This window comes from Bombyx mori, chromosome 10, assembly GCF_030269925.1.
Source record: "Bombyx mori chromosome 10, ASM3026992v2".
NCBI classification, from domain to species: Eukaryota; Metazoa; Arthropoda; class Insecta; order Lepidoptera; family Bombycidae; genus Bombyx; species Bombyx mori.
The window spans coordinates 15,905,477-15,931,661 of record NC_085116.1 but is presented as its reverse complement, the minus strand read 5'-3'; the positions used below and the strand labels follow the sequence as shown (position 1 = coordinate 15,931,661).

General features: G+C 36.9%; 2 protein-coding genes across 4 annotated transcripts; one reads left to right on the top strand and one right to left on the bottom strand.

Annotated features, from left to right (window-relative positions):
- Positions 1-40: 40 nt before the first annotated feature.
- On the bottom strand, positions 41-12,617 carry LOC101739342 (josephin-2). Its single transcript, XM_004921540.5, has 4 exons — positions 12,346-12,617; positions 11,956-12,128; positions 10,382-10,562; positions 41-9,868 (listed from the first exon to the last, which is right to left on the bottom strand). The coding sequence occupies exons 1-4, from the start codon at positions 12,433-12,435 to the stop codon at positions 9,587-9,589; spliced, it is 726 nt and encodes a 241-aa protein (XP_004921597.1). The 5' UTR covers positions 12,436-12,617; the 3' UTR covers positions 41-9,586.
- A 230-nt stretch (positions 12,618-12,847) lies between these two features.
- Positions 12,848-26,152, top strand: LOC101739486 (fidgetin-like protein 1). Of its 3 annotated transcripts, XM_004921541.4 has the most exons (11): positions 12,860-13,046; positions 19,521-19,598; positions 19,844-20,002; positions 20,529-20,987; positions 21,422-21,534; positions 22,371-22,526; positions 23,940-24,073; positions 24,535-24,649; positions 24,741-24,853; positions 25,280-25,471; positions 26,013-26,152. In XM_004921541.4, exons 1-11 carry the CDS (start codon positions 13,036-13,038, stop codon positions 26,130-26,132), a joined length of 1,650 nt encoding a protein of 549 aa, XP_004921598.2. In that variant the 5' UTR covers positions 12,860-13,035; the 3' UTR covers positions 26,133-26,152. The 3 variants fall into 3 exon arrangements, with proteins under 3 accessions (XP_021208418.1, XP_004921598.2, XP_062526725.1); XM_021352743.3 differs by lacking the exon at positions 19,521-19,598 and having other exon boundaries at positions 12,848-13,046; XM_062670741.1 differs by lacking the exons at positions 12,860-13,046; positions 19,521-19,598 and having other exon boundaries at positions 19,861-20,002; positions 20,678-20,987.
- Positions 26,153-26,185: the final 33 nt, after the last annotated feature.

The following is a 26,185-nucleotide window of genomic DNA, read 5'->3' as shown; positions in this document are numbered from 1 at the left end:
ATGGTCTCGGACGAAAATGATACGAAATAAAACTAACGAAAAAATGATCAAAAATCTTTTTTTTTTTCATGAAAAAATATTTTAGTATTTACAAAAGTTTTCAAGTTAAAAGACAAGTAAAAAATCGAGTCTTCGAATCTAATCACAATTAAAACTACAAGATTGTCTCCGTGATACATATTAATACACACTGATTTACCAAGCACTATTTAGAAATGCTTTCCTAATGCTTTCCTTTCATACCTTCATGCCAGAGAATGTAAAGCACAAATTCAAATTTGGAAAGCTTTCACCAAATTATAATACCTACTATTTCATAAAAAGAAAAGTTGTGCAGACATTTTACTTTTCTCGATTTTTCTTTGTCTCATATTAATTTAATACAGATAAGTTATTTTCGCATGAAGGTACCTAATTACGAACTGAATACAAAACTCGAAAATAAAATTACAAGGCATTCATAATTTCTAAGCATCTTAAACATTTTCGTTGAAAGTTTTTCTATGAACATTTATAAAATAAAAATCGTAAATTAAGAATATTTTAAATAAATTATTATTTAAAATTTACTGCTTTATCATTTGGTATTAACAAAAAAATATGTTTTCCAAATCGTAAAAGGTGAATTGATAAAATATCTTAAAATAACCTCAAAAACTTTAAAGTTTTCCACTGTTTAAATATTTCGTTAATATGTATGAAGGCTGCAAAACAATCATAGCTGCAAACATTAAATAAAATCGTCAATACGCTACATACATTTTATGTACATTCATAATATTTTAATACCTTTTAAAAAATCTACTGATATATATATGTCGTGGATAACGACTTTTAGTTGTCGTGGATAACGACTTTTAGTAAAAGACTGTGGTTTTGATTATTATTTTAAATGATGAGATGTTGTTTTGATAAATATCACAAAATGAAGGGTAGACTACGTAACGCCACAGTATAAAATGGCGGTACGTGGACAGAGTCGTGGCATTCCGTGTCAGACAGTCATTCCGTCCGTCTCAGTCAGTCGGTCTGTCGGTATGTGCAACGAAACTGTCGGTTTATCCTGTCATTGTGAAAGTTGTGTGTGTTGAGTTTCAATAATTGTTATTCAAAAAGTTTTATTAACTAAACTGAGTTCAATCGAATACGAGTGATGACGAAACTACCGCTCAGCCATACCTGGCGTGCTCCGACATCAGAAGTGGGATCAGGACTCTACTCTCACTGGCGTGACGTGTTTGAACATGTTCGAAGTACAGCAAAAAAACATGATGCAGATCAGAATACTAGTAATGGTACGCCACAAGAGCGTGAATGCAGCATACGTAAGTCTTGTAATAACGTCTCTGTTACCTTGATAGAAGATCTGAGCCACGAAGAAATCATCACATCTTACGTTCTGGCTCATGTTGCCCAGTTTGACTGTCGACTTCATCACATGGCATTTACTAGCGGAAATACAACACGTAACAAGCTATTGCAAGAAATTAAGGCAAGTGCAAATCTCAAGTGAAACTTCGATCGCAATAATGGATCTGTCATGACGAGTGGGTAGTTCCGACAAGAATTATTTTAAGCCGCTGAGTTCTGCTAGAGTTACATGGCACTAGTGCAGTAAACCAGGACATGAGACTGTGAATTGTCGCTGAAATTTTAGAATCTACTAGATTCAATACCAATAACACTACACGTTCAATTACTTCGGGCTCCAGCAAGCAAGCAAACAAGAAAGCAAGCAGGTTTCCGTGGGGAAGAAAAATTGACACATCTGAAGTCGTCGTGACCTGTAAGATAAGACGTCCGGTGCGTTCATGTCTGGCGATGCGGCGGTGTTCGGGTTCCGCTGGCGGATGCAGGTTTTTCCGGTGAAGTGCGTGCTTTTGCGTGCTTGACAAGTGTTCGCGGTTGGCTTCCTCAGTGTGGGAGTAACATCGTGTAGGAGAGGTGGAACCCGTAAAATTGTAGTTTGCGTGTTGGCTGGTAAGATTTGTTGCGATAAGAAGTTTGCATGGTGGTAAAATGTCTTGTGAGTCTGCACAGGTAGCCGGAGGTGAGACTTCCGCGGTCGCGGCCCACCCAGTCCGCGAGAACCGGGCAGATCGCCTCGACGGTACGGAGGCCGGCCGACGGGTCCGCCAAACGACGAGACCACGCCTCCAGCACGGACTGCCGAGATTGGAGCCTCCGCGCTCCGGCTGCACTTGCGCTAGGGCACGCCGCCTTGTAGGAGACTGTGAGGTATCCTTGAATAACTCTGACTGCGATCGCGCGCGGCCGGCGTCGCAGCGCGGCGACGTTCTCGTGGGTAAGGACGTGGCACCAGACGGGTGCTCCGTATAGTGCCATCGACCGCACGGGTACCATCACCCTGCCTATTTCTGCCGTGAAGCAGTGGTGTATTTCGGTTTGAAGGGTGGGGCAGCGATTGTAACTATACTGAGACCTTAGAAGTTCTATCTCAAGGTGTGGTGCGTTTACGCTGTGGATGTCTATGTGTTCCAGTAACCACTTAACACAAGGTGGGCTGTGAGCTCGTCCACACATTAAAACGAAGAGCGTAATCAAACGAAATTAGATACGAAGTTTAAAGGGCCGTTTAAAGTAGTTGAAGTATTGAATGGTGACCGTTACACATTGAAAGCTTTAAATTCAAAACGTACTTACAAATACCCACATGATAGGCTAAGAAAAATGCCAGCATGACACATACCAGTCGAGGTTGATGTAAATGATGATGATGAAGAGCAAGCTTAAATTGTGGTGAAAACTCGAGTAAGGATAGTCTATCGGCCGTATTGTGTTCGACCGTACCAGTAGCTATTACGTAGTCGTAGCCCGGTAGAAATCGGTGTCTCTTGAGGCAACTCAAGTAGTCCGTGGGTGCGCGGTGCGCGTTTGGCTCTGGCGGAGGTCGGGGTCTGTAAAGACCATCGTGTGTAGTCAGCGGGTGATGCACACGGGCGATCCACGCTGTGGATGCGCATCATGAGGGCAATTGTGATTGCTGGTCGGCTGGAGAGCCGTGGCGTTAGATATTTTTACTCGGAAGTTTTCTTTGATCTGAGTTCCTGTAAGCTATGCCTGATTGTACAGAGTAAATTTGAAGTTTGATGAACGACTGTGGTACGTGCTCTGGCTGCTGAATAGTGAACTTTGTATACCCTATTGTTTGATGTGGTTAAAATGGTATTAAAACAGTTTAAAGCTTTGATGACTTTAAATTTTCCGATAAGTCGTAAAGTGTAGTCAGGAGTGATCGAGCGGAACAAGTGTTCTCGTGGATGTTTTTGATTGTAGGTTAACCATCACACGAGGACGTGTACAATCAGGAAGGCCGTGTCGCATTCGACACGTGATTGCTGCAGCCAATACGAGATATGGGACGCAAACGCCGTCTGTCGGCGCTCGATGGGTCAACTATTCACCGGCCGAGCGGAGCAACGTGCCGGTAGCTGCGTAACATCGGGCAATTTTGGTAAATAAGAACAATCTGGTGAGTCGTATTATTTTTATTTGGATTCGGGTGCCGAATGCTCTCTTGTCAAGAAATCTATTAGTAGTAGCTTCATAACTCATCAATTTTATACGATGGTTCTCATAAAAGGTTTCTGTTGTTTTGACTCAAAACTGTACGGAACAAATCCTATGCGATGGTTTATTGCTTACCTATTGTATGTCATGTACTACCTGATAGTTGTTTTAATCGGTTCAGTGAGATTGAGCATTCAGCGAAATAGAACACTTAAATCTAGTGTCCTTATTCGAAGCCCAGACTTGCGTTATTGATGACCAAGCTCGCGGTGAGCTCATGGAATTGTTCTTGACAAGAAGTGCTAGAAGCCGTACATCTATTTTAAATTGTTCTACCATAAGAATAACAAAAGTGAGCCCCTTCGAATTCTTAATAGTTCGCGTGCCATATCCCTAAAGGTTTTTACTTAAAATGATACTGAAAGTAAGAGATTAACTTTGACGAGACCAGAACATTGGAAAGTTAGTAAAATTTGATGTTGAATTTTGAGGCTTTAACTGGTAATAGAACCTATGATTACATAAGGTTGCCTCTAAGTAGTGCTACTGACGAGACTGATCAGTGAGGTGAGAGCATCTCCATCGATTGGTACAGCGGAGACCTGGGTCTCAATGGAGACTATTGTTGTGTTGGTCTAGTAATGACTTTGACTCTATATTGTGAAATGATGTGTATTGGTTTTATCATTTGTTTTAATGATAATGTGGGTGGCAATGTCACTAGCTGCGCCGGCAGCCAGGCCAGGAGCGTTCTATACGATTTTGTTGAAACTAGTGATGTAGAAGATGTAGGATCAAATGACCACGATACAACTGACTGATTAAAGTAAGGATTTTGTTGTCCTATTTTGTGTGATTAGTAAAGAACAGTATTCGGTGTCATTTATGACTGGTAATTGAACACATCGCTCGATTTAAGCTCGCTTAAAGTTGAAGTCGTTGTGGCCTAAAGGATAAGACGTCCGGTGCATTCGTATCGAGCGGTGCAACGGTGTTCGAATCTCGCTGGCGGGTACCAATTTTTCTAATGAAATACGTACTCAACAAATGTTCACGATTGACTTCCACGGTGAAGGAATAACATCGTGCAGTGAAAATCAAACCCGCAAAATTATAATTTGCGTAATTACTGGTGGTAGGACCTCTTGTGAGTCCGCACGGGTAGGTACCACCGCCCCGCCTATTTCTGCCGTGAAGCAGTAATGCGTTTCGGTTTGAAGGGTGGGGCAGCCGTTGTGACTATACTGAGACCTTAGAACTATATCTCAAGGTGTGTGGCGCATTTACGTTGTAGATGTCTATGGGCTCCAGTAACCACTTAACACCAGGTGGGCTGTGAGCTCGTCCACACATCTAAGCAATAAAAAAAAAAAAAAAAAAAAAAAAAAAAAAAATTTAGGTGATGTGTTCGTTTTATTGCCGGATGGAGGCATTGTGATGTGTTTTATGGTTGAAGTGGGTACTGGATGGAAGTTCCACTTGCGTGCCGGATGGAGGCATTAGTGTTTTGTGTTGAAGTTGGGTACCGGATGGAGGTCCCACTTATTTGCCGGATGGAGGCAATAAGTAGTCAAGAGCTACTTGATGGAGGTGGCACTTGAATTGGTTTATCGTCACTCGATATAGGTGGCATGAGTTACTCTCACTAGATGGAAGTAATTGTAACGATAGTTTGTGGTTGATACAGAATACTGATGAAATACTGCTCAGATTGAGTTGTTTTGTAATAACTCGGGTTTCTAATGCTTATTGAGCATTAATGAAATTTTTCAGTTGTATAGTGTATCACTAATAATTGGGTAATTAAGTTATCTACTCACACAGGTTAACATGGTCTGTTAAAGATCTTGTTGAGAGCTAACGTTATGGTTTGTAATGAAAGGAATCCCAATCCTCAATCGTGAATGTATCAGGATTGGCCGAGATGAAACCTGTTTGATATTGCAAAAGGTAGTTTTTCTTGCAGGAGCGTCACACAGGGACGTGTGACATGTCAGAATGGCCGTGTCGTGGATAACGACTTTTAGTTGTCGTGGATAACGACTTTTAGTAAAAGACTGTGGTTTTGATTATTATTTTAAATGATGAGATGTTGTTTTGATAAATATCACAAAATGAAGGGTAGACTACGTAACGCCACAGTATAAAATGGCGGTACGTGGACAGAGTCGTGGCATTCCGTGTCAGACAGTCATTCCGTCCGTCTCAGTCAGTCGGTCTGTCGGTATGTGCAACGAAACTGTCGGTTTATCCTGTCATTGTGAAAGTTGTGTGTGTTGAGTTTCAATAATTGTTATTCAAAAAGTTTTATTAACTAAACTGAGTTCAATCGAATACGAGTGATGACGAAACTACCGCTCAGCCATACCTGGCGTGCTCCGACATATATATATCTATTTTACGATCTGGGTAAATTGGAACTCTTTGATAATTTATAGAGCTAGTGAGAGTAAAGAGTGAAGGTCGGTCTGGCCTTTTTGGAAGTGAGAAGCGAATTGTTATTTTTTTTTAGTTTAGTGTTTTTTTCAGGTTTAAACACGTAATATCGGGAAGTTACTAAATGTTTAGCATCGATGAAAGTGCATAGTTGTCCGAAAATGTAATGAAGTAGCTGGACATGGCTTCTCAGGTTCTTTCAAAAAGTCCACTAAAGTCTCCGTAAATAATCACCATTTTCCTGAGACTATATTGAATTTTATCTCATTTCTTTTCATTTAATATCATTCTAATTTATTACAATCTCTACAATAAATCAAGTTCACTCATTTCGTTCCATACCATTTTGATATAACAGAATATGTATTAAGTAATTTATGATTTCTATAAACTCGACAATGATATCGCAAGAACCCAATTTCCATAATTAAAATAAAAGGAGAGAAGAAAAAAAAAGAAAGAGGGTTATCGTTTTGTTAAGAGAGGAAGATCATGTGACCAAAAAGACTGGTAACGAAAGTAGGCGGTGGTGTGAGGAGGAGGCGTCCTAAAAAGATTTAGATGGACTCTGTAAGAGAGGATATGCGAGATAAAAATCTAAGAGATGTTTGATAGGCCTGCTTGAAAAAAAGAGGACATGCTACGCCAACCCCACATATAGTGATAACTGATAAGGGCGTGATAAGGGTAAATAAAGTGATAAGGGCGGGAAGCGATTAGGCAGGCAGTATATAGACCTTTAAGTTCACATTTTCACCTATACTTCTGGCAGTATAGAAGACTCCTTTTTGATATTTTGTAGGCGTAGTTACAAAATCATTGAAGTGTTTAGTTTCATCCTTACATGTTATTTTTTATTAACTGCCTTCGAATAAAAAAGGACGAGGTTTTGAATTTTCGTCCGTAAACTTATTAAAGCGCTTGTTTTCTTGCTGCTGTTGGGTTGGAGAAGTGTTAATGTACTCGTATCGCTACTACGCAAACCCCGATACAAATGCGATCGGTCTCACAAAACAAATACACGAAAACAACAAAATGTTAGCTTAAAGGAACCAAAATACCCAGATTACGTGTGCGTAATACAATTTAAGTACATATACGTGATTAATTACAATTTATTATTTGGTAGTTTTTAACGATTTACATATGTATTTTTTTATGTATTTCCGAACGATTTGGTTATTTCATTTGGCGTGTCATTATAATGTTAAGAGTCTACTACTACTTATTTCAGAAAAAAAAAACTAATTCTATTTTATTGTGATTTACATTGGCAAGGGTAACCATGCGCAAGTTTTGAACGAGCAGTATATTTCGTGGCCGCAAAAGCGGAGTCCTATATTCACTCTCCTAAGTGAGGTCACCAATAAAATTTAGGCGCGAATAATCCTAACCTTATCGGATAAAATGGCGGATTTTATTTTAAATTTAAACGTCACAAAATTAACCTATTTAACTGCCAATCAGAAGTAAAAGAAAACATTTGATTGGACTGAATCTAAACAGACACAATGCCTCTGATGATAATTGTGATTTTAAATATCGAAATTAATTTCACCCATTAAATATATAGCTTAATTAAAAAGAAAATTCAATATTTTCAGATTAGGTCTCCCTAAATATTTTTTCATAAAACTTCTGAATATCAGTCTAGTGTTTGATTTTTAAATAAATAGCAAAATATTGTGTATTCCCGCGTAAAAGTAAATCAAAGAGTTATTATTCTAACATGTACAATCAATAACCCGCTATACACCAAAATTATCACAGACGAAGTGATACATTATGCGTGTATTTGAATAAATAACTTAACGTGAGCATAAAATAAAATGAAAACAGTAACAAAATAAAATTAAAAATTAATAAAAAATAAAATAAATTATAATAATTAAGTACATTTAAATTTATTTGAATACAGAATGATGATCATACTTTTGGACACTTGCACGACTGATGCTGGCTAGCGTAAAGTATGATGCGATCAACGCCGACACCTTTAGTAGTCCATTGCTGGCATCTGCTCTGCCCCTGGCATTGCTGAAGTCCATGAGCGACGGTAACCACACACCATCAAGTGGGCCGTATGCTCGTCTACCTCCAAGGGCTATTAAAAACCCTCGCTAAAAAATTAAAAACACTTAGGAACGGTCGATTCTTAATTAAGAGCCACACAAACAAATTGTGTCAGGTTCCCCGATTTGTAATTTGTGATTATCCTCCCGATTTTATGTCAAATGAAACAGTGTCAAAAGTAATAATATAGTCGCGACAAGTCACGCACGGTCATCTGGCCCCAAACTAGGATATCCTGTACTCTGGGAACCAGAGATTGATGTACATACTTCAATACGTTTGGAGTAAATTTCAAGTACTAACCCTAGTAAGTATCCTACGACCCTCGGCCCAGTAATCAGGCGCACTAAATACTGCACCACCGAGTCAGTAGTGTTGGTGGTGAAATAATACTAAGGAAATAACACTAAGAAATAGAAGTTAATTAATTTTCTAAACTGTTCTTATTTTATTCGAGATTTAATGATGAGCATGACAAAGATCTAACATTGTAGTAACGTGAGTGTTCTGTGTAACTGTTCTAATCTACAACAATAAACTTTCTGAGAACAATATTGTTCAAATGGTTGATTTTAAATTTCCCGCTAAAAAAACTCGATATTTTACGGGCAGCATTAAAATTACAAAATGAAATATGGATTGACGTATTCTTTTTTGCATGTTTAATCTTTGATTGTTATTTATAGCAACGCGCCATTTTGAAAAATTGGAAACTTTGAGTGCGAATCTAAGATAGTGATTTTTCACAAAGAACAACAAAGTACCGTACTGAATTAATATTAAATGTGGATCTACAAATGCCTGACATAATTCTGTCTGCTTAACAAAACTGATAGAAACATCAAATATCGCTATGACAATTGATATATTCTAACCTGAATATGCTGTTCCCAACTTAACTAACGACTTAATATTCGATTAAGATAAAAAAAATAAAACATTATCTAATCATGATCCCAATTTACAAGACGAATCTCACACGAATATATTTACAAACTTTTGTAACATTAATTATTGCCTCACCAAATATTGGTGCATACCTATGTTTATAAATCCCATACAGATAATATTAAGGGCGTAAACACGGCAGGAATGATGACTAGTGAGGTGGGATTTAGACAGTGTCACTTCATCTCACTTGTGCTCAGTGCGAGTTCCAGCCCGACAGGTTGAGACCCAAGCGATGAGCAACAAGTGCAATCCACTCCTACACTGAAGTCAAATACAAGTTGAGATTTCACTTTGGCTCAAAAAAAAAAAACATTCGTCACTATGGAATTGTATTTCTCATTCTGATTTAATTTAATTAACTGATTTGACACATATCCTCTCAACCCAAATCTTAAAAGTGCTCATGCATACCACATATTTATACAAATATATTTATGTGAACACAAGCAGATTGCTATTCGTTATCATCCAATACTAATTTAGAAACAAAACGACTCACCTCATAAACCTTAGAAACACAATAAGGTAGTGGGTCTACTTTACAAGATGATTCATGATTTGAGTCATTTACTCTAAAATCACCTAAAGTAATATTTTAGCAGTTATTCTCTGTGCTGAGGATATGATTTTGGACATCATTTAGTTTGAGACACTCGGCGTCTCTATTATTATAATCATATTGGCCGTTGGACGATATGCTTTCGCTTGGACTTTCACCGTTCAGAGGTAGTTTAGGGCAATAGTTTGGCTCCGGTGTTGGCAAAACATACTGGTGCATCCAAAGCTGTTTCTCTTCGACTTCTTTACTCACCACAATAAATAGTTCTTTCTCTTTGCTGTCTAGTTGTTCCTTTAGATACGCGATAAGGTCACAACTCTGCAATCAACTAAAGCATTAGTTTGATAACATTCAATTAACCTAATTTCTGACGTATTTTGTGTGACTATACAAAGTAATTATTTATTAAATTTCTTAAAAGCATATTAAATTAAATATCTATCAATGGGCAATCTTATCTCTCTATCAATCTGGAAATGGCGACTTCAACTATACTCTGAAATGCTTTAATGCAGTAATGTGTTTCGGTTTAAAGGGCGGGGCAACCGTTGTAACTATACTTGAGACCTTAGAACTGATATCTCAAGGTAGCTGGCGCATTTACGTCGTAGATGTCTTTGGGCTTCAGTATCCGCTTAACACCAGGTGGGTTGTGAACTAGTCCACCCAACTCAGCAATAAAAAAAAAATTGTCATCTTATAAGCTTATGCTGACAAATAGCAGGGAGATTAAGATGAAGACATTATACCACATAAAAATCAACTCAACAACTGACTTTAATGTAATATAGCACTAAAAGACAAACTAAAATAATCTTAGTAAAATCTTACCCTTCCTATTAACTGAGGTGAGTCCAACTTCGAATCAAGATTATAAAAGTTTCCCTGTATCTGTCTAATTGTGATCCAATGCCGACGACGTAATGGCAGCATAACAAAACCAAGCTTGTAATCCGAAGGCACATTTAATATGAATCCACAAATATTGGCAAGATCTAGGCAACCGGGATCTCTAAAATTATTTGAAAAATAATAATATTATATGCAAATATTAATCAATTAACCTATTATTATTTATTTTTTTTGTAAATTACTATGCTAGTGCCGGGATTCTTAAAGTGGTCGGTATATGAGTTTCCTATTGGTCGACATAAAGGAAAACCTGCTTTTGGGGTCAGACCCAAGCCACTGCCAACCGTTGTATTAGAAAGTTTTAATACCTACCTATTTAAAACTATCTGTATATATATCTGTATATATATAAAACTATCTGTAATATATTGTACCTTCATTCTTAGAAAAAAAAAGCAACAACCATTATTCGTTCTTTATTATTATAAACAATCCAATATTTAATTTTTGTTTCTTAAAATGTTATTACTATTTATGTTTCGTTCTATAAATTTTCTTTTAAATTTTTGTCCATGTTTTCGGCATTATAAAAGATTGAAAATTTGATAAATTACTACTTAATTTGTTAATTTTAATGTGAACATATGTGTTTTCATAAACACCTCAAAACCAATAATATTCGTAGCTTACTGCCTCTAATACCTAAACTTGCACTTGTAGTGAAAGTTGGGCCTTTTTTTGCTTATTTTCACACCAACTACTTTGTGTTGTCCCTAAATGTATATTTTATTTCACAGTAAGTGGGGTCCCTCTGTTATTGCAATCAATGTAACAAATGAATGAGACCCAAAAATGTTTTGAAAGATTTCTATATGCAACAATATTTACATTTTTAAACCATTTTGAAATGTGCTAATTTAAAAAACATTAGTGAGCAAAATCATGTAAAACAGGTCCCATTTCAATACAATACTTACTTAAATAATTTATATGAATAAATATTAATTACATTTGATATTTACTCAATTTTATGTCTATAATATATTTATAATGATAATCATATCAAGTTTCCTCGCTTAAGCAATCACAAAGTTTTAAATCAGTAATTATTATGTATTAATAGAAAAAAAAAATAGAAATAGGATTATTAAAGTATTTTTGGCATCTGAGGTATCAGTATATTTTGGAAAAGTTATCTATTGCCCAAAATCGTTTGGGCACTCATGTGCTACTATTATAACTTGGTTTCTCAATTCTTGCTTTTTCTACCTATTTAGCAAACATTATATTATAATATAGTATAAGATCATCACCATCACAATTTAGTGAAGACTCCCCTCAGGTCTCCAAAAGAATGGAAGTGAATACTTTATCATCTATAGACCCCAATAAACAGTTAACATCAAACATTACGCTATGAACAAGTTTATAGACATTACACAGTTTACTTATATGTATCTGATAAATGGTAAATACATAAAGAAAGTCACTTATCAATAGCAATTTCAATTTTATTTGAGTTTAAAAACTTAAAATTTATATACACAACTTACTTTCTTTTATCAAACCAGATGGCTTCACAGCCCTTCTTCTGTAACGCTGCCATTATCACATTTATATCATAGTTTCCAAGGCCAAGAAGTGATCTGTGAGGATTTATCCAAACATTTGGAGACAGGCGACTGCATATTGCATCTAGTTCCGATTTAGAAAATGTTCCTCGAGTCTGAAATATAATTTTAAGTATACCAGAAGACATACAGATTGAAATAATGTGTTTCTTGAATTGTATTAGTCAAAGATGATTAGTCGTTAAAAAGTAACTATTATTTCATTCAAAATCAGTTTTTTGTGCGCCGTAAAAAGCAGTACCTACACAATGACCTTCACGGCCAAATTTTATATCTCTCGTCGATATGATCATTAACAAAACGCGTACATACCTGGAATAAATTATTGAGCGCGTGTAAGGCGCACAATTCTTTTATTTGTTTTTCATGATAAATAGTCGGTTTCGCACTCATTTCGCTCATGTTACATTCAACATATTTCCACTTGACTAATTTATAAAACAACACTATTCACAAAGTGAAATGCTTAATTTCGATAAAACTTTACTATTCTTAATTTAATATTTTAATTTTAACGTAATAAAAACGACGAAGTGAATCAAAACAACTTGACAATTTTACCATTATGAATTATGACACTGTCTGTCATAGACAATGACAGGCACACGAATCACTTTTTTATTCGTTAATGGAAGGAAAAGTAAACATAAATCATAAAACGTAATCTTCTATACTTATTATAATATTATAAAGAAGAAAGATTTGTTTGTTTGTTTGTTTCCGAAACTACTGGACCGATTTGAAAAATTCTTTTTCCATTAGAAGCCGATATTGTCCCTGATGAACATATGTATTTTTTTTTTGTTTTTTTTTTTTTTTGTTTTAATGTTTCCGAAGCGAAGCGAGGGCGGGTCGCTAGTTTGTAATAAAACTCATATCTGTTGTTTCAAAAATGACATGAATCAATAAGAAATGTGATTATTGGATTTGATTCAACATTTAATTTGAAATGAATTGTGTATTAAAAATGAACAAGAGATGAGATGAGACTACACCGCATAGATGTTACTATGGTAAGTGGTAACAGATTTCAAATGGTTTCTGAGTCACCATTATTTAAATATCTAAGCATTGAAAAAAAGCAGTAATTAACACAATAAAACAATTGACATGACATTAAGGCAACAATCGTGCTAAAAGTCTCAGACTAGCTATACAATGTTGTCCGTGAACAGCCGAAGAGAAAACTCGAATTTTAAATGGTTTGTGCATCGAATAAAACAGGTCATGACATGACCAATAAAGTAGTACATAATTTAAAACGCTTAAAAAGTGGTCGGTGGGCGATTCGATAGACAGCGTCAGTGCGGGTATCACGTATTTGTTGCTAACGAATATCTTTTTCCTTTAATATTCTTTTTTTTTGTATTCTGTCTTTTTATACCTGTTGTTTTATAGTTTTTGTTGCATGTTTGTGTTTTTTTGTCTGTTTTGCTTAATCAACGGTGTCAGTAAGTTGTAAATATATATTTTTTAAATAATATTTAGTAAGTAAGTCTACTGTACAGAATTGTTTTTAATACAAATAGAAAACAAATTTTTATTTCTATGAGTTACACATAGAGATAAATATTTGTCATGGATTCTGTACCTAATGAACCGCCTGACCCAGGCATAGATATTAGTTTAGAAAACGGTTCTGTTAACTCACCATCATTTTCAACGTTAAGTGCCCAGTCTGATATTGACAACCTACCCTCACCATCTAATTATAATGAAACCATGTCAGTTGACCCAGTTACGAGTACCCCCCGAAAACGTAAACCATATGATAACAATGCAGATGAGCTGGCTTCCAAAAAACTCTCCAAAATTGATACTTTTAAAAATGCATCCACTAAAGGTGGATTAAATTCGTACTATAGACCATATGCCGACACAGATCAGGGACCTTATATAGTTCATGTTTCTAGAGTAACCGAAGATCCGGCATCACCGGTTTCCCTCCACCCAGTTAAATTCGGACAATTTTTATATAAGAATAAAGTACAATCTCTGAAAAACGGTGGTATTAAGCGGATTGGTAGAAACCGTGTATCGATAGAATTTTCTACAGCCCAGGGAGCAAATGATTTTCATAACTACTCCCTGTTAAAAGAGAAAGACTATAAAGCATTTATACCCACTTTCAATATTACTCGTATTGGAATTGTTAGAGGAATATGTACGGAACTTTCAAATGAAGAAATAACGGAATTTATTGAAACACCGCATGGTTACGGAAAAGTAATCAAGACAAGACGTCTGAATTACAAAGTTCGCTCAGAAGGTACCACGGAGTGGAGACCCAGCGAAACTGTTGTCTTAACTTTTGATGGTCAAAAATTACCTCATAACACCTTTCTGTTCCATAATAGCCTTGTTGTCGAATCTTATAAATATCCGGTAGTCCAATGTTACAAATGCTGTAGGTATGGACATGTACAAGTTCAATGTAGGTCGAAAATTCGGTGCCACAAGTGTTCAGAGGACCATCCTGCAGAGACATGCAATGTCGCTCCCGATGCTATGTGTTGCGCCTTTTGCCATGCTAATCACTCAGCCCTTGACAAAACGTGCCCGGAATACATGCGACAATATCAAATTAAATCACTTATGTCCGCCGAAAACATATCATTCCAAGAAGCCTCAAAACGCTTAGCACCCATCAGACGACCTTATGCTGACGTAGTAAAACAACCCCCTTCTCGTCACCATCCAAACCTGTTAGACCAAGCTACACAAGATAACACCCACCCCATTTCTTACAAAAAGACCGTCTTTCTGAAACCCAGACCCAAAACTCAACTACAGTCAGGTTACGACCAAAAAACCCATTCTGAACTCATTCACAGTTTTACAATTCCAACACCCCAAAATGGCTGTGCGCTAGTTCAAAAAAAAGCCCATAATTCCACTCCTGATATAGCTATTTCAAAAGTCATAGAGCTTTTGGACTCTTTACTGTTTAATCTTACTAATATTACATCAAAAACTTTGTCATTACCGTCCAACGTTGCCGAAAAAATGAATCTGTTAAATCAACTTTTACTACACATTAATGGACCAGATACTTCAATGGAATACGAGAAGTGTAACGCGGAATAGAAGCGATCTTTTATACCTTATTAATAAATATAATCCCATTGCTATAGCTCTTTCTGAGACATGGCTTAAGCCCTCCACAAGATTCACTGTCCCAAGATATGCTTGTTTGAGACACGACAGGCACGAGGGATGGGATGGAGCAGCGCTGCTCATTAAAACTAGCATCAAGTATGTCAGACTCTCCAGTCCACCTGTAGAAAATGGATACATCGTTGCCGCAAAGATCTATATAAATTCATCATGGATTACTATTATAAGCATCTATCTACCACACCCTTTGGTTTCCACTATAAACAATCTGAAGATAGCATTAGACACTCTTCCTTCGCCTAAAATAATTTTAGGTGATTTCAACTGTCATCACCGTAACTGGGGTTCCATAACTTCTGATGCACCGGGGAAGAAACTAATAGAAATGACAGACGATTGCGATCTCGTCATCCTAAATGACGGTAGGCCTACCCGTAGGACCTCGCCGATTCAGAACCCTTCCGCTATTGATCTCTCATTCTGTTCTAGTTCACTCGGTTCCTTACTTTCATGGAATATAGAATGTTGCACCTATGGCAGTGATCACGCCCCTATAATTGTATCTTTTCCTGGTAGAATTAGTGGCAGCCCATATACTGTACCTTCAACACATGTCAGATATAACCTTGCTAATGCTGACTGGGATTTTTTTAGCCATTGCTTAAACTTAGCAATCGAACAGTTACCAGTTGTAAATTTCAGCAATGTCGAAACATGTTATAATCAATTTATTGCAACACTCCATGAGGCAGGAATTAAATCAATACCCTTAAAAAGGGCATCAAATAAATTACCCTCACCTCCTTGGTGGGACCATGAATGTTCAGATTTAGTTAAACTTCGACGTTCTCTGGAAGCTACATTTGTAAATTCAATGACCTTAGAAAACTTTATTAACCTGCGAAGAACACAAGCACGCTGTAAGCGTGAATTTTCTAAAAAAAAGGCCCTGAGTTGGAGGGACTTTTGTAAGAACGTCTCCCCGCGTACCCCTTCCTCGACAGTTTGGAAGTCGGTGAAGCGATATAGATCGGCTAAAAATACAACGCAATCGCCAAATTCTAATGTCGATGAATGGAAATACGATTTCCTCAATAAACTCGCACCTCCTTATGCACCCCCTTCTCTTGGAAACTCATCCTTCCAAATTACCAGACCTCAAGATGACGTGCTCTCCGAGCCGTTTTCTTTCCAGGAGTTATTATTTATCCTCCAAAAGTTACCGGATACGGCTCCTGGACTTGATGGCATCCCTTATTCCTTTTTGAAACGCTCCCCAACGAAGCCACTTAAATATTTTCTCTCTCTCATCAACCACATGTACTGCTTAGGCTCTGTTCCTAGTTCTTGGAAAGACCAAATTATTATCCCTGTTTTGAAACTACACAAAGACCCTAATGATCATACTTCATATAGACCCATAGCTCTCTCTTCTACTATAAGTAAAACAGCAGAACATTTAATTAAAAATAGACTAGACTGGTATATGGAAAACCAAAAAATATTACCACCTGTACAATTTGGATTCCGTAAAGGTAAAAGTGTTACAGACTGCCACTCTATTTTGACCACTGATATTCGTAGTGCCTTCTCTTCGAATGCTTCTGTTGTAGCTGCTTTTATCGATATTTCCGCTGCATATGATAACGTCCCAATTTCAGTACTCAGAAGCAAGCTGCTACAGCTGAGTTTACCTTGCAAGTTGGTACAATTTATATGCAATATGTTAAATGATCGTAAGATTCATCTACTCCTCAACGGATCACTTACAGATAGAAGGAACGTTTGGAAAGGCCTACCTCAAGGGTCAGTATTAAGCCCGATACTATTTAATATCTTCACTCATGATATTCACAGAAAACTAACAGGTAATTGCCAAATGATCCAATACGCTGATGACATGTGCATCTACACATCTCATAAGAGCATTCCTGTGGCAGCATCTGTTTTAACCAAATGCCTGATATCTATCGGAACCTGGATAGAAGAACATGGTTTGGAAATCTCAGCCCACAAAAGCTCTGTAGCTATATTCTCAAGGAAAAAAAATATCCCACCTGTCACAGTAAAATACAGAGATGAGTTTATTCCTATCTGTAATACTGTTAGGTTCCTCGGTTTAACTCTAGACTCGCATCTTAAATGGACAGCTCATGTCGATACGGTAGTTGACAAATGTGAAAAGAATATAAACTTATTGAGGACTCTCTCGGGAACTTGGTGGGGGGCCCACCCATACTCTCAGAAACTACTATATAACGCTTTAATACGCAGTATATTAGACTTTGGCTCAATTATGTTAGAACCATGCGATAAAAAAACTTTATCACGTTTGGATAAAATACAAGTAAAAGCCCTGCGGGTTGTTTTGGGGGCCATGAAATCGTCTCCCAATCGTGCATTGCAGGTCGAAAGTGTTGATCCACCTTTACATTTAAGACGACAATACCTAGCAGATCGCATCTTATTCAAAGTATCCCACATAAAGTCTAACCTCGTACTTACTAAACTCATTTCACTCAAAACCTACATGCACTCAAAATATTGGAGAAATAAAAATTGGCCCTGCCTTCTTAGAAGCTTAGAAAAAATAACATGCCTCTCAGCACCAGCTGTACAATCTGATGTGCTACCAATTTATGAGACAGCGTTCAATGCTCTCTGCCACGACCCTAAAATTGTAAAAGATATTGGCCTAAATGAAAACTTTGATATTAACTCTAATTTCTTAAATACTGTTTCTGAGAAATGGCCTGGCTGGTATACATTTTTTACTGATGCATCAAAATTGAATTCGAATAGCAATGTGGGCGCTGCTTTTCTTAATGCAACCACAAAAGTTTGGAGGTTACATAAATTACCTGTCGAGGCAAGTGTTTTTAGTGGAGAATGTATAGCTATTCTAAGCTGCATTACTCATATTCTGGAAAAATCAATCAACCCTTCAGTAATATTCACAGACTCTCTAAGTGCCTTACAGGCCATTTCCGGTCACCCTTTTAAAACTTGCATGCATAACTATATCATTTGTAAAATAAAGGAATGCCTTCTTAGGTGCCATAACAGTAATATCATTGTTGAACTAGCATGGGTCCCTGCTCATGTCGGCATTAAAGGAAATGAGTATGCAGATGATTTGGCAAAAAAGGCTACATTGCACGGTGATAACATTTTTTTTTATAATACAATGACTGATATATTAAGTATTGCTAAGAAAACTTTATTCCGTGACTGGAGCACAGAATGGGAATCTTTTAAGTATAAGTATTCTATAATCCAACCAACAATACCCCATTCCCCATGGTTTTTTAAGTACAGAAATCTTAACAAAAGTACCACTAGCATTCTTATCAGAATGCGACTGGGTCACGTTTGCTCTCCTGTCCAGCTGTTCAAATTCAAAGTAAGAAATACAGCAATATGCGACTGTGGATCCGAGGAAGGTACTGTGGATCATATATTCTTCAACTGCATTCTTAACAATAATTGTGATTCCCTATATACTTTATTAAAAAACATAATCCCCTTCCCCATCAACATGAACTTCCTATTAACTCTCCCCAGTAAAAAGGTAGTCTACTCGCTTGCATCTTTCATAGACACTAATAATATAAAATTGTAGTTCCTACTAACTGTTAAATACAAAAATTGTAAAACTAAATAGGTAACTCTATTTTCAGTTCATGCCTGTAAATGTTATGTAAATGTCCTAGCATAATTATGTTGATACCTCCACTACCCGACGTTGGCAAAATTGTACTTTAATCTAAGTAACAAAAGCCAAAAAGAAAAAAAGTGGTCGGTGAAGGATCATACGATGCACTATAAATAATAAAAACCCCACGAACGTTACTGTTTCAAAACCTCAGGATTAATAATAAACCAAATGAAGTGCGATAAAATCTGTTCAAAATAGATCGTTTAATTTTTTTTAATGTCTGTTATTATTCGCATAAATATCTGAAAGTAAAAAGTCGAAAACTCGTTAACTGTACCACCGTGCCACCGTTAACCGTAACCGTGGTAACCGTGTACCACCGTTTAATGAATTCCTTCTTCCTTCAATAATTCCACAGGTGTCCTTCACCCAGTTTTCTTGGCTTATTCTTAAGTAATTATTCAGTATCCTTAAGCTTTATGGGCCATATTTTCTTTGCCTGTCAAATTGGAATAATCAAATAAAAGTTAAAAAGCGCGGGTATATTTATTATTTTGAGAGAAGTAAAAAAGTTTCTGAATCTAAACTTTATAATTAATTAAAAAAAATCCCGGCATTCATAATTATTCTCGTTTTTAGTTGAGTTTCACCTACTATAGTTATATTTGCGAAATTTATTTTTTATCATGTTCAGCTAACTTTCTTTATTCAGTATGTCGACAGCTGATGAGAATGATAGACTTTTACTGAATTTTGAAAACATTCAGCAATACAAAAATTCTTTACCAAGGTTAATATATTTTTTACTAATACTTGCTAACTTATTGAATAATATGATTATTTAATATCTTTTCAAATTATTACTCAAATTTTTAATATGTTAAGCTTTAATGACAGTGAACAAATCTGTACTTAAATAACTGCTTTTAAAGTTTTATTATGATTTAAGTTCATCTATTAGTCATTATTTGCATCATGAAATTAAAAAACAAGGAGAAAGTAGAATCTATAATTATTGTTTCATTTGATTTTCAGTCAATCAAACATTTCCTCTAATGTCATACTCAACAGTGTTTGGAATGAAAACAAGAACATTCTCAATGAAAAAGTTGACGAAATCTTTAAATCCGCTAAAAGCCTTCTCCAAAACTCTGATAGTGAGTTGCATATCAGAACATGGAAATCATCCCTAAGGTAATTATTACTTAGAAAAATTCTTAAAAATACATAGTTAAAAAAATTCAATTTTCACAGAATTTTGCTTGAATAAAAAAATTTAGAAGTTTACCTATTGTAACTCCTATGTTCATTGTTACATTCGTTTTACTTTTTTGCAAAAATCTTAATGCAGAGTTTTCAGATCTATTATATTTCAAATAAACTGCGTAATGAAAACGAGTTCATATAAAAAATTTGAAAATTTCAAGTAAATACAATTTATTTTGTAAAGTTTGCTTGTAGCACAATGAAAAATTATTTTACAATAATGGGCATCCATTATTAAGTTAGGAATCATGTTCTAAATGTTTACTTATGAATTTTGTGACTATGTTAGCGTACTAAGTAGGAATAAGATGCTTGCCAGTTTTACTTGAGTTGCCCATATCCACAAGCAATATTAGAGAAATATGTGCACATTAGCAATAATAATGCCATTCCTCATAAAAAAATAATTTATAGATTACAGCAACAAAAAATAGGTGAATTTGTTGATTTTCAGAACTCTAGATCCTGAAAGTATTTTTCATCGCTCAGTGCCAAAATGTAATACATGTTCTGCCACCACACATAAAGGATTTGAACAATTCCTCAAAAAAACCTGTAACTGTGACATCGTAAAAATATCTAATGAAAACCTTACTGCATCAGATGAATCAAGCCAAGAAAGTAGAGAAGAGCCAATAATAAAACCAAGGTTTGGACGCAATAGACAATTTAAAAATACCTCACAAAATTCATTAGTTGGCAAAAATTTTACTATTGAAGAACCCGTTCAAGACTTAGATTTTACAAAAGAAGAACTGGAAAATAAAGCACATAAAAGTAATGTAGCTAAAATTACATTTAAGACTGCAAAAGAACAATTGCTGGCATCTAATCCTGCTGCGAGAAGGACTCTCGGTACTTCTAGGAAAGCTCAAGCCAAGTTTGTGTCTCCCATGATCGGAGCTGTTACTCTGTAAGTGACTATTTTTGTGTCTATACTAATATATAAATCTACAGTGGTTTTCATCATGCATCCGATTGACTTGAAACTTGGTATCCATGTAGAAAATACATGTACTTAATGGATAGGCTAATATTTATATGAGTGTTGGACTCCCTAATAATAATGACAATAAATAATAATGATGTTAATTTTAAATGCCCAGCGAAACGTGCGAGTATGGCTATTCTTTACTAAGAGTTGAACTTAAAATATTGTTTTGTCACAAGACTTATATGCAAAATCTTTGATATCCTGGAGTGATAAAAGACAAGGTAGAGGATCCTAATGATAATGGTCTTCTCGGTCTCCAATAACAATTAGAAGGTTGAACACCAGAACTAACTTTTTGTATAAAAGGCTAAAAAAGTGTATTTTAAATACTGTAAAAATAATAATAATTTCAGAGAAAAACAGGATTCACAAGAAACAGAAATAACTGATGAAAGATTAAAGCATATTGATCCTAAAATGATTGAGTTAATTGAGAGTGAAATTATTGATAAAGGGACACCTGTTAGTAAGTAATCACAAGATTTCCAGTTATTGTGGAGATTAGTTCTAAGAAACGCACAGCAGACATGTCTATTAATTTTTAATATGGATAATATTGCTAGGATCAATTCATGTCTCCAATGAGATTTTACTGGTGGTAGGACCTCTTGAGAGTCCGCAAGGGTAGGTACCACCGCCCTGCCTATTTCTGCCGTGAAGCGGTAATGCGTTTCGGTTTGAAGGGTGGGGCAGCCGTCATAACTATACCTGAGATCTTAGAACGTTGTAGATGTCTATGGGCTCCAGTAACCACTTAACATCAAGTGGGCTGTGAGCTCGTCCACCTATATAAGCAATAATAAAAATAATAAAAAACTACTAACCTAAAGTAAACTGTAAATTTTATTCACAACAATTACTTATATAGATTTTGCCAATCAATTGATTACTTATGTGGTATGAAGATTAAAGTTAATGCTTGCCGCGAGATATTTTACATAGCAAGCAAAATAGTTAATAAATAAAGTGGACAAGTACAAGTAATGCTTACTCCCTGAGGGTTTCAGCAAGTTAAGGCCTTCTTAGGGTGGTTGCTTATGTATACATTGGTCTAGATGTAGATCTGCCTGCAACACCAATTTTTGTAATGTAAAATAAGAATTTAAGGCAAACATTGTTCACTATTAGTGGTGCTTTGGGTGTGGCAGTGTCAGCCGGCGTGAACAGCACCCTATCTCATGGTTCTGTAAGGGACAACCAACATTCTTGAACATACATTCTCAGGAATAGTTCAATAGTTGGGTGTACAGTCTGCATGTGCAGATGCATATACATGCATATACACATTGACATCAATCATAGGTTGGGAAGACATTGCCGGGCTGCAGTTCGCCAAGTCTGTGATCCAAGAGGCGGTAGTGTGGCCGCTGCTGAGACCGGACATCTTCACTGGACTGCGGCGGCCCCCCACCGGGATACTGCTGTTCGGGCCACCGGGAACCGGGAAAACATTGATTGGTGAGTTACTTTTGAAATTCAAGTCCCATTTCTTTATTAAGACCTTTCTATTTATTACTTTGGTTTACACATAGCGTATCTTGCATTTTTTACTGGTGGTAGGACCTCTTTGCTGTGGGACAACAGTATCGGAAATAAAGGATATCGTGAATGTATGGAAGGAATATTGCAAATCCCTATTTGCCAGGAATTTGCCACCGAACATCACATGCTGTTCCTTTAGCACCTGTGACCGAGAGCCCGACGTCATGCGCAACGAAATACGAGCGGCGATTGAGCATTTGAAATCTGATAAAGCCATAGGTTATGATGAAATCCCAATCGAAGTCTTCAAAGCGATGGGGGAACCTGGAGTTGAGGTCTTATATACCATCTGCAGTAAAATATGGGAGACCGGCATATGGCCCGAAGACTGGTTGAAATCCATTTTCATCCCACTGCACAAAAAAGGGTCCACGAAGAAGTGCAACAATTACCGACTCATATCTTTAATATCACATGCAAGTAAGGTGATGCTTCACATAATCAACACAAGACTGTCGGCCTATCTCTCAAGGGAAATCGCGCCTGAGCAAGCTGGATTCGTGAAGGGAAGAGGAACTCGCGAACAAATCCTTATATTGCGCCAAAATATTGAGAAGGCCAGAGAATTTTATTCGGCCCTATACATCTGCTTTGTAGACTTTTGTAAAGCATTCGACACGGTCATTTGGACACACCTCTGGACAATACTTGCTGAAATGGGTGTGCCGCCTCATCTAATAAATCTTTTAAGGAGGTTATATGAAGAAGGTATTGCCGCCGTTCGAGTGGACGACACCTTTTCAGAAAACTTTAAGACCGAGGCCGGATTACGACAGGGATGCATCTTATCACCGTTGCTCTTCAATACCTACACAGAGTACATTATGCGCATTGTCTTGGAAGAGTGGGATAAAGATATATCAGTTGGGGGACGAGTGATTAACAACTTAAGATACGCTGATGACACTACCCTTCTCGCACAGACTAGAGAAGACATGGAAATTCTACTGACTTGTCTGGAAGCTACCAGCCTTAAATTCGGACTTGCTATTAACCGGGACAAGACGAAGATGATGATAGTAGACCGGGCTGAACAAAATGGAACCAATGTACAAAACATAGGTAATTGCGAAGTTGTACAGACCTACATCTACCTCGGCTCTGCTATCTCAAGCACTGGAGGATGTGGTGAAGAGATCAGACGACGATGCGCCATTACCAGGTCAGCAGTGGAACGGCTGGGAAAGATTTGGAAGGATAGGAAGATTACCAACAACACGCAACAAACAACCAACGCACACGCCTCCTCCTCCTTCATGCCCCAATAAACCTCACACTAGCATTGTTGATGTCCACGAGCGACACTAATATAGAACTGTTTGGACCCAGGTAAATGCGTGGCGGCGCAGTGCAAGGCTACGTTCTTCAGCATCTCGGCGTCCTCGCTGACGTCCAAGTGGATCGGCGACGGAGAGAAGATGGTGCGCGCGCTGTTCGCAGTGGCGCGGTGCCGCCAACCCGCGGTCCGAGCCCACTCACTACGTTGGACTAGCTAACTTATACATTGTAGAGTAATGTACTGTAGGCAGCAGTGCCCATGGACAACATGAATAATGTTGGAAAACATGCTCGTCGGCCTGTCGTGCTATTAAAACAAGAAGCAGCGGTCCATATATCGTGAAATTTGACAGATGCCTAAATGGCACTAACGAGCATTTCTAGACAAATTCTTAACGATAACATTGGACCGTCGACGGAGTTGTTCCACTCGCTCGATGGGAGAGTTTCCCTTTGTGGTTTCATCTAAATTTCCTATTCGTAAGAACTTACAACATGCCTGCTTCTCCTAATTCAAAAATTTAAATATATTTGTATTAATTTACTGCAAGATACTTCTTTGTTGGTTACTCATTACATCAATATTAGTCTTTACCTGGTTTCGGATTCAAATACCTTAATTATACGTTTTGAATATAAATTACAGGTGATATTCATAGACGAAATAGACTCGTTGCTGACCCAACGCAGCGACTCGGAGCACGAAGCCACCCGGAGAATCAAAACTGAGTTCCTCGTACAATTCGATGGTGCAGCTACAAGTAAATAATTCTACAAACTAAATAATTCTAGAAACACTTAGCAGTTGATTTTAATTGCTAACCCTAAACATCTTTACTTATAATTTCGTAGGTGAAGAAGACAGACTTCTAATAGTTGGCGCGACCAATCGTCCCCAGGAGTTAGACGAAGCTGCCCGCAGGAGACTCGTCAAGCGGCTATACATACCTCTACCAGAAACTGACGTAACTATATCTTTGCGTCCACTGCTGTCGTATAGGACCGTGGACCACAGCGTGAGCGTCGCCGTCATGCTCCAGGCGTCAGGACGCTATACTAGCTGTCCAGCTGCAAACCAGACCAATGATTGCAGGAATACACTAGATACCAGTACAATCGCCAAGTACTACTATTCTATTAAATATGATTAATTATCAGGGTGGAACTTGTAAATGAAGTTAGCGAAGAAAATAAAGTGATAGCATCGTTACGATCGATCTATGGAAAAAATCTCGAAATGCCAGGGGTCGCGTATAATTTAAAAAAATAAATTTCGCGTAGAATCTTTATAGCACAAAACCATAATTGCTTAAAGTCCTTGAATCTGTTTTTTTTTTAATGTTTAAATAGTCTTATTGGCGACATAAAAATTTACATATTATTATTTTTAGGCAAGAAAACAAATAATAATGAATTTGCTAAGGAACGAAAACAATGAACTGACGCCGGACCAAATATCGGAAATAGCGGACCTAACTGAAGGGTACTCCGGAGCGGACATGAAGTCTCTGTGCTGCGAGGCTGCCATGGGCCCCGTGCGCGCCGTGCCTCTGTCGCAGATCCTCAACGTCGACCGAGACAAGGCCAGTGATTACATAGGCGACCGGTTTATTTCACCCGCCATTTTATGATTTTTTTTTATTATTATTTTGCGCATTATTTTTGTACAAAAGATCAGAGATTCGGAACTGGCCAATTAATACTAGTTTTTACAGTTTTAATAACCATTTCAAACCATAAATCAAAAACAAACCATATATACAAACACTACTCATACAAAACTGCAGTATATACTAGAAGAATTTCTAGTTATTTATAATATTTTGTACTCAAGTTTAACAATATTTGGTATGTGTATGTGCATTACTATAATTCTCATGTTGTATTTGTTATTTTAGTTATGTGTTATTTGCTCTACACACACTTATCACTTTTTATTATTATTCTCATTATCTTCTCGCAGGTCTGCTGGAAGAGATTTCTTAAAGAAATAAGCAGTGCCTTTGTACATAATTTTCCTATTACTCTGTACTATGTCTTTTTTTCTGTCTGTATAAATAAATAAGAATGTTAAGGCCACGAGAGCTTTTAGTAGCAATTTTATCATAATGTTTTTAATTTCAGGTGCGACCAGTTTGTCTCAAAGATTTTACCAGTGCGTTACAAAGGGTCAAGCCGAGTGTATCGCAAGATGATTTGGGACAGTACATCAAATGGAATAAAACTTATGGTCAAGGATTTTAATAAAGTTTGTTTGCGACTAATTCATTGTGTCTTAATTGATACCCTCCAGATAT

Excerpts from the sequence above, each read along its gene's own strand:
- LOC101739342 (XM_004921540.5), bottom strand. The coding sequence starts at position 12,435 with ATGAGCGAAATGAGTGCGAAACCGACTATTTATCATGAAAAACAAATA. Across the intron at positions 12,129-12,345 it reads CGCTCAATAATTTATTCCAG|ACTCGAGGAACATTTTCTAA; the intron begins GTATGTACGCGT and ends ATTATATTTCAG. Across the intron at positions 10,563-11,955 it reads ATCTGGTTTGATAAAAGAAA|AGATCCCGGTTGCCTAGATC; the intron begins GTAAGTTGTGTA and ends AAATAATTTTAG.
- LOC101739486 (XM_004921541.4), top strand. Across the intron at positions 19,599-19,843 it reads TACAAAAATTCTTTACCAAG|TCAATCAAACATTTCCTCTA; the intron begins GTTAATATATTT and ends TTTGATTTTCAG. Across the intron at positions 24,854-25,279 it reads TACCTCTACCAGAAACTGAC|GCAAGAAAACAAATAATAAT; the intron begins GTAACTATATCT and ends TATTATTTTTAG.